Source organism: Meles meles, chromosome 8 (assembly GCF_922984935.1).
Source record: "Meles meles chromosome 8, mMelMel3.1 paternal haplotype, whole genome shotgun sequence".
Taxonomy (NCBI): domain Eukaryota; kingdom Metazoa; phylum Chordata; class Mammalia; order Carnivora; family Mustelidae; genus Meles; species Meles meles.
In genome coordinates, this window is record NC_060073.1 from 59,031,996 (window position 1) to 59,040,990 (window position 8,995).

The 8,995-nt window shown below is 40.1% G+C and overlaps 2 protein-coding genes across 2 annotated transcripts; both read right to left on the minus strand.

The window, feature by feature from the left end:
* Positions 1-279: 279 nt before the first annotated feature.
* On the minus strand, positions 280-1,224 carry LOC123947928 (olfactory receptor 52B4-like). Its single transcript, XM_046014262.1, has one exon. It carries the CDS (start codon positions 1,222-1,224, stop codon positions 280-282), a length of 945 nt encoding a protein of 314 aa, XP_045870218.1.
* A 5,329-nt stretch (positions 1,225-6,553) lies between these two features.
* Positions 6,554-7,492, minus strand: LOC123950058 (olfactory receptor 52B4-like). The gene has a single exon (XM_046017916.1). It carries the CDS (start codon positions 7,490-7,492, stop codon positions 6,554-6,556), a length of 939 nt encoding a protein of 312 aa, XP_045873872.1.
* Between the last annotated feature and the right edge of the window lie 1,503 nt (positions 7,493-8,995).

The window sequence follows — 8,995 nt, forward strand, 5'->3', positions numbered from 1 at the left end:
TATGGTTATAGAGGTATAAGTGACAAAGAGGTAAACTGATCTAGTTCTCCACTCTATCAATAGAATCTAAACACCAAAAGTCTCTGACATCTAATGACTGATTAGAGGTTTCAGAAGAAACATGAACCAAAATTGTTCTAATGCAATTATTCTAGTGCCACCAATACCTGGGGTCCTTTAGTTTCTCTGCTGTACATTTCCACATCCTGATGCTAAAGTTCAACTGGTGCCTGGAGAGAACTACTGAGAATAGTGCAACATTAGTTTCCATCATCACATTCATTTCTGCATTGTAAACAATACATGAGCCACCTGGTCCCGGATTTGTTTGGTCTTGATTCCGTAAATGATGGGATTCATCATAGGTGGAGCCAGATTATAGGCATTGGCCAGGAGGACATGGACACGGGGTGAGATGTGATGTCCAAATCGCTGAGTGAGGACAGAGAAGATGCCAGGTGCATAAAAGAGGATGATGACACAGACATGGGAACCACAGGTATTGAGAGCTTTGTGGCGTGCAGCTCGGGATGGGATACAGAAGACAGCACGGAGAATCAGCACATACGAAATAAAAATCAGCACAATATCTAAGACCACTGTTGACACTAGGACAAAAATCCCATACCAGATGTTCACTCGAATGTCATTACAGGAAGCATGGGCCAAGACGATGCGCTTACAAGTTGTGTTTGGGAGGATGTTACTCTTGCAGAAAGTCAATCTTTTCAGAAGAAATATTATGGGGAAAACAATACAGTAACTTCTCAGACAGACAGTCACACCAATTTTCCCAATCAGAGCAGGTGTAAGAATAGTGGTGTATCTCAGGGGGTAGCATATGGCGATGTAGCGGTCAAATGCCATCACCACCAAGATCCCTGACTCAGAAACAAAAGTGGAAGAGAGAAAGAATACCTGAGTGATACAGCAATCCAGGGAGATCTCCCCAGCACGGAACCAGAAGATGGCCAAGGCCTGAGGTACAGTGCACGAGGGGAGGACAAGGTCTGCTCCAGCCAGCATGCAGAGGAACAGGTACATGGGTTCCTGGAGGCTGCGCCTTGTGAGGATAATGCAGATGAGCAGGCTGTTCCCAAGCAGGGCGACGACATAGGAAATGAAGAAGGGGATGGAAATCCACATGTGCTGGTCCTCTAACCCGGGGATGCCCAGTAAGCGGAAGACCGTGTGGCTAACACCAGTGTGGTTTAAGGCAGTCATGTCTGACAAGACCACTGGTACTCCACCATCTGTGTGCAGAAACAGAAGAAAATACATATTACACTCAAAGATTTTTTTTTACGTCGTCATCACTTTTAGCAACTTCTTAATCCATTCGATTCAGAGGATGGCAGGAAATATGTTATATAGAAGAACGAAAAAGACAGTTTGCCCTCTAAATGAGATCTTAATCACAAAAACAAGAGAGATATTTATACAACTAAAGAAAGTGAAGTTAATGTCTTACTTGCAAAAAATAAAACTAAGGCAGTAAGAGAAGTGACACTTTCTGTATTCGTGAAGTTTTATGTATGAGTACATATCTGAAGTTACTCTTCAAAGATAGTGTAGTACATCAATAGGGGAAAGGAGCAACAAAGAGAATTTTTCTTATGGGAAGCATGGAATAGAGCTAAAGAATCAGGGATTCAAGTCTGGTTCGTAGGTGAACTTAGATGTACTAGAATGGTTGGTTTTCTACTCCAAGGTCACTCTAAGAAAGTTCTCAAATGCTTCATGAAGGTTTTCACAGCCTTGATCCGGATGCCTCCAGCATCTTAGAGAAGTCATCTCAAGCTTCCTGTTTTGTTCTGTGGAAAGAGTTACCTCTATTTGGAGCACTTCTCATCACCTTCATGACATATATCCTCTTAAGTCATTCCTTTCCCTGCTTCCACAACAGGCTACTATCAGGGTATCTACCTTGTGGCTAGTAGCAAATCTGATTCCTGTCACTGATGACCCCCTGCAGCACTCCCAGAACCTAGCACACTGAAACACAACATAAACCCTCAAAACGTTTAACAAAGCAACCCAGTGACAAAAACTAGATGGGTGTGAAGTCATGCATAAGCTCTTATAAATACCTTAAATGATTATAGTAGTCAAGAACTGGGGTCAATGTAGAAATTTATCTCTAAGAAGTCAGGGCTTGTTGGCACAATAAGGGTTAAAGAGTCCCTCTTTCTTCCCTCCACAATAGCATTTTCCATTCTCCTGGGACTTTCCATAATTGTGACTCAGGTCCTATGGTGTGCTGGTAAACTCATCAGTCAGTACATACATACACACAGGCATACATACAAATATTTACAAAGCCTAGCTATAGTGTTTGCCAATTTCCACAGGTGTATACTCCCACCATGACCCATTTCAAGCTACCAACATAATGTCTCTGAAAATGGGAACCAAAGAAGTGCACACAATTGCATGAATTTCATATTTTGTGACTCTGTATTAAGGGCTCCAGGACAAAACTTCTCTGTTCTCCTCAACTGGGTCTATGTCACTCCAAAAAAAAAAAAAAACAGTCCTACGATCTTTAATCTATTTTAGACCCCATAACATCTAGCCAGGAGTAGGTCTTCCCCCATGAAATTTTACCCCTCAGCAATAAAATTTCACTCACTTGCTTCAAATGGCATTCTCAAGGGCTAAAATGAGATTATGGGAGATCTCTAAAATGAGATTATGGGAGATTATTGGGATGAATCCCAATTTGACATTCTGAGCGATAGGAACCAGGGAGCTTAGAGTTTATGCATTTGCCTGACGCCCTCAGGGACAACAATTCCCCCAAGGACTGCAGAGAGAGAGCAGTCCTTTCAACAACACCCTCTCTGACTCATACAATTGGGTCACGTCACTGGGGCTCTCCAACCCTGATTTGAGAGAAAAGTGTTTAATCTCACTTTTAAATATGATGTTACTGGTTGATTTTACACCAATGCTAATTATCAAGGTAAAGAAATTCCCTTCTCTTCCAGCTTGCTGAGTTTTTATTCTGAGCAGATGGTGAAATTTGTCAAATGTGTTCTTTGCCTTGTACAGCTTTATAAACAATATGGAAACCCCTGCACCCACGTTTCCTTTACCACCCCCACGGTGCTGCTATGGTTGTCATATGTTTTATATCAATTTATAATTATAAACCCCCACAGGACAATGTTAAAGGAGAGTAAATTTTCATGTTTCACCCAATATTTACAATTTCTGATACACTTGACTTCTTCCCCAGGAACCAAGTTTCCCTCCAGCATCATGGATGTCATTTCCCTCCAGCCTAAGGATCCTCTTTTAGCATTTCTCATATTGCAGGTTCCTGACTACAAATTTCTCGGTGTTTTTTTGTGTAAATACATCTTTAACTTAGCTTCTTTTTGAAGTGTATTTTGCTACAGATTTCTGGTTCAGCAGTTCTTTTATTTACTCCTGCACTTTCAAGATTTTTTTCACTCTCATGATGCCTGGGTGGCTCAGTCAGCTAAGCATGTGCCTTCGGCTCAGGTTATGATCCCAGGGTCCTGGGATCCTGCTCCCTTGAGGTCCCTGCTTAGTGGGGAGCCTGCTTCTCCCTCTACCTCTGCCCATCCCCCAACTTGTGCACTCTTTCTCTCAAATAAATTTTTAAAAAAAGAACCAACTGGTAGTTGACTGGTAGTTTTTTTTAAAAGGACATTGAAAACACTAACTGAAGAAGATACATGCACCCCCGTGCTGATTACAACATGATTTACAATAGCCAAGATATGGAAGCAACCCAAGTGTCCACTGATAAATGAATGGATCAAGAAGGTGATGTTTATAATGGAATATTACTCAGCCATAAAAAAGAATGACCTCGGGGCGCCTGGGTGGCTCAGTGGGTTAAGCCGCTGCCTTCGGCTCAGGTCATGATCTCAGGGTCCTGGGATCGAGTCCCGCATCAGGCTCTCTGCTCAGCGGGGAGCCTGCTTCCCTCTCTCTCTCTCTCTGCCTGCCTCTCTATCTACTTGTGATCTCTCTCTGTCAAATAAATAAATAAAATCTTTAAAAAAAAAAAAAAGAATGACCTCTTGCCATTTACAACAACATGGATGGATCTAGAGGGTATAATGTTAAGTGAAATAAGTCAGACAGAATAAAGACAAATACCTCATGATTTCACTCAGATGTGAAATTTAAGAAACAAACAAACGAAGAAAAAAGAGAAAAACAAACAACCTGGATTTTTAAATACAGAGAACAAATTGATGGTTATCAAAGGGGAAATGGGTTGAAGGATGAGTGAAATAGATAAAAGGAATCAAGAATGCACTTTTCTAGATGAGCACTAGGTAATGTACATGACTGTTGAATCATTACATTATATGCCTGAAAATAACATAATACTATATGTTAATTATGCATCAACTAAAAAAGACATTGATATTTGAAATAGTGTTCACTGAAAAATATACCATTAAATATTAACTTAAGTTTAATATATAATAAATACTTTGAATGCCAAAGAAAATTCTGGTTATGTAATATTAAATAAAAATATAAGACATAAGAATCATAAATGATTTCTAGAACAATGTGTGAAAATATGCTTAAAGAACAAAATATTTTCCAGAAATTAATGATTACTATCTGGGTATGATTATTATGATCATTACAAGGTTTCCTATAACCTATTTTTTAAGTGAACAGATGTCATTGATATATTAAATAGAAAACTGAAACTCTAAAACAAATGAAATAAAAAATAGTAAGTAAAGGACTTATCTTAAAGTGATGAAAACTGATGTGAAAAACGAAAGAACAATCAAAGGAAAAAATGAATGATTTGACTATGTGGAAATCACTAGGCATCAGGGTACACAATTCTTAAAGAGTTTCTGCCAGGGGGATGCCTGTATGGCTCAGAGGGTTAAGTGTCTCTCTTTGGCTCAGGTCATGATTCCAGGGTCCTAGGATCGAGTCCTGCATCGGGCTCCCTGCTCAGCGGGGAGTCTGCTTCTCCCTCTCCCTCTGTCCTTCTCCTGGTTTGTGCTCTCTCTCACTCTCGCTCTCAAATAAATAAAATCTTTTTTAAAAAGTTTCTACCAGCAACTACTATAATATGGTTCATTCATTCATCCTCTCATTACTTGTTCATTCAACAAATACTTAGCAGGTCATAAAATGTGCTACAACTGCCACAGGTGGTGCTACAAATAAAGTAGATAAAGCACAAAAGTGCTTTTCTCATCAAACTTACCCCTGGAAGAATGTGGAGATAAAATAATTAAGCAAAGCTGGGAGACGGCCAGCTCTATACAATGGTTGACTATCACCACCAGCACCAGCAACAGCAGCAGCATATGTTGTAGAGAAAAATAACATCTGAAAAGGGCTTAGAGCCACAGAGTGGTGAGATATCACAGTGATTGCAAACTTAAATATGCAATGTTATGATGGTTAATTTTATGTGTCCACTTGCCTAGACCCTGGTGCCCAACTGTTTGCTTAAGCATGAGTCTCAATGCCGCTATGAAGATATTTTTTAAATGCAATTAATATTTAAATCGTTAAACTCTGAGTGAAGCCGACAATCCCCCATAATGTGTGCAGGCTTCATTCAATGAATGGAAGGCCTAAAGGGCAAAGACGGAGGCAGAGGAGGATGGAGTTCTGCCTTCAGATTGCAACATAGTCATCATTCTGCCTGAGCTTCAGTCTTCTGAATCAAAACTGTAACATGAACACTTCTTTTTTTTTTAACGAAAAGAAATAAAACTTTATTTTTCCACAAACAACATGGCTATACATTTGTAGGAAAAATTACAGACAGAATCTACAACAACAAAGCTGCAAGAGTTCGTAAGTGGAGTTAGGAAGGCGGTGGGGATGAAGGTCAACATACAAGAGTCAACTCTATTACCAGTTATGTAGAATTTGATATTGTAGGGCAACTTTGGAAAAAAATACACATTTGGAAAAGAAAAAATTTTTTAAATACCACTTATAATAGCTTCTCAAAACGTAAGCTGCTTAGGGAACAAACACACACACACACACACAGCAACTGACTCATAAATACAGAGAATAAACTGATGCTTGCCAGATGGAGGAGGGGTCTGGGGCTGGGAGAAATAGGTGGAGGGGATCAAGATGTGCAAACTTCCAATTATAAAATAAACACATCACAGGTGAAAGGAAAGTTCAGCAACTGCCAGGAAGAAATCATTGTCAAAGATTTATGTACTGTCATTCTCCCATCCACAGTTAGAGAGGAAAGTGAGTGAGACTCAGAGAGGTGGCCCAGGCTAGTGCTCAACTCTGTGGAGGACAAAGCTAACTAAGGCCACAAAGATACTGATATTTAAATATCAGTATTATGTAAATAATTATTTAATTATTTAGTGACAGCTTAGAGACTTTGGAAGAAACATGTACAAAATCACACTGAAATCACTAGAAACAGCAACGTGACCTGGTGGCATTTGACTAGTATCTGACCCGCTGTCTTATGCTGGTGTTGAAGCTCATTTTATGCATGGAGAGAATTGCTAACAAAAAAGAACACCAGCTTCCAACATCAAAGTTATTTCTGCTTTGTAAATAGTACATGAACCACATGGTCCCGGATCTGTTTGGTCTTAACCCCATAAATGATGGGATTTAGCATAGGAGGAATGCTGACATTGGCAAGTAGGATGTGAATGTGGGGCGCAATGTGGTGTCCAAACCTCTGAGTAAGGGTTGTAAAGATCCCAGGCTCATAAAAAAGGACGATGACACAGACATGGGAGCCACAGGTATTGAGAGCTTTCTGGCGAGCATCTCGGGATGGGATGTGGAAGACAGCACGGAGAATCAGCACATATGAAATAAAAATCAACACAACATCTAAGACCACTGTTGACACTAGGACAAAAATCCCATACCAGATGTTCACTCGAATGTCATTACAGGAAGCATGGGCCAAGACAATGTGCTTACAAGCTGTGTTTGGGAGGATGTTACTTTTGCAGAAAGTCAATCTTTTCAGAAGAAATATTACGGGGGAAATTGTACCGTAACTTCTCAGACAGACAGTCACTCCAATTTTCCCTATCAGAGCAGGTGTAAGAATAGTGGTGTATCTCAGGGGGTAGCATATGGCGATGTAGCGGTCGAACGCCATCACCAGCAAGATCCCTGACTCAGAGATAAAGGTGCAGTAGACGAAGAAGAGCTGAGTGATGCAGCGATCCAGGGAGATCTCCCCAGCACGAAACCAGAAGATGGCCAAGGCCTGAGGTACGGTGCATGTGGAGAGCACGAGGTCTGCTCCAGCCAGCATGCAGAGGAAGAGGTACATGGGTTCCCGGAGGCTGCGACTTGTGAGGATAATGCAGATGAGCAGGCTGTTCCCAAGCAGGGCGACGACATAGGAAATGAAGAAGGGGATGGAAATCCACATGTGCTGGTCCTCTAGCCCAGGGACGCCCAGTAAGCGGAAGACCGTGTGGCTAACCCCCGTGTGGTTTAAGGCAGTCATGCCTGGAACAGACCTTCCTATTCACAAAGAGAAAAATTCAGTTTATACACAAAGATTTTCTTTGCTGTTACCAAGGGCTTTTCACATCTACTTAATGCTATTCCATTGTGAGAGTGCCAGGAACTACAATACCAACAGTAAATAAGACAGTTTGTTCAAGAATAGGGGAAAAAAGAGGGAGATACAGAGGCAAACCAAGAAACAGACACTTAACTACAGAGAACAAACTGATGGTCACCAGAGGAGAGGTGGGTGGGGGATGTGTAAAATAGGTGATGCGGATGAAGGAGGGCACTTGTTGTGATCAGTAGCCACTGATGTATGGAAGTGTTGACTCACCATATTACACACCCACAAGTAATAGGACACTATGTTAACTAACTAGAATTTAAATGAAAACATTTTTAAAATAAAAAAATTTAAGATATGATTTGTTTCTGAACAAGGTCTTAAGCTCATAAATAAGACAGATATTTACATAACTAATAAAAATTAAATGATTAAGTCAATACTAGTTATACAGGAAAATTTTAATATGGAAACACAAATAGAAGTAATTCTTGTTATTCATATTTATAATGGCCTTAGGAATGACTTCAGAGGCACCTGGGTGGCTCTGTAAGTTAGGCATCTACCTTTGAGTCATGTCCGGATCTTGGGCTCCTCAGGTAGAGCCCCATGATGGGCTCCCTGCTCAGCGAGGAGCCTGCTTCTCCTTCTCCCTCTTCCTCTCCTCCTACTCACTCACTCATGCTCTCTCTCACTGTCTCTCAAAAAAATAAAAACTTTAAAAAAAATAATGACTTCTATATCTGATCTTAGCCTTGAAAATAAAGTAGGATGTCTTCAAGTTAAGGGATTGTCAAGTGATGAACCGAGAGAAGTTGTCTGGGAGTTTTAAAAAAAAATTACCTACAAATGCAAAATATGTCTAAAGCAGCTTTCAGTTCTGTGAGGTTGTGATGTTGCAAATTTGGAGCAATTGGGAAAAAAGATGGCAACAAAAGTAGATTGGCTCTGAATATTATTTAAAGGGAACAGACTTCATCATTTACAAAAAATGGTCAGCCATAAATTGTTTTGAAATTGGAAAGCATTTTGGATATATTTATCTGACAGCTATATAGAAAAGGGAAAGGATGGAAAAAGGGAGCAAAGACTAAAATTTGATGAGGTTTGCCCTAGTGAGAGAAATTTATGTATTCATGCATTGCTATCACAGTGAAATAAGATCAAGAAATTAACCTTTTTAAAGTAGCCTCTCGGCATTAATGTAAAAATGTTACTTACCACACACACCATTCATTTCTTCTGCCAACACAGCCAGTAGGGGCTATCACCACCCACTTTTTAAAACAGAAATTTCAGCTTCAAGAATATTGTCACAACTTGAAGAACAGAGCTGGAAACTTTTCTAAATTTCCTAGACATAATTTTCTCATCTTTGAAATGGGTTAAGAAAAAGAGACCTTTCTAGACCACTGGAAATGAGGTGCCCTCCTG

What these genes read in the sequence shown, in the direction of transcription:
- LOC123950058 (XM_046017916.1), bottom strand. Translation starts at nt 7,492, where the DNA reads ATGACTGCCTTAAACCACACGGGGGTTAGCCACACGGTCTTCCGCTTA.
- LOC123947928 (XM_046014262.1), bottom strand. Translation starts at nt 1,224, where the DNA reads ATGACTGCCTTAAACCACACTGGTGTTAGCCACACGGTCTTCCGCTTA.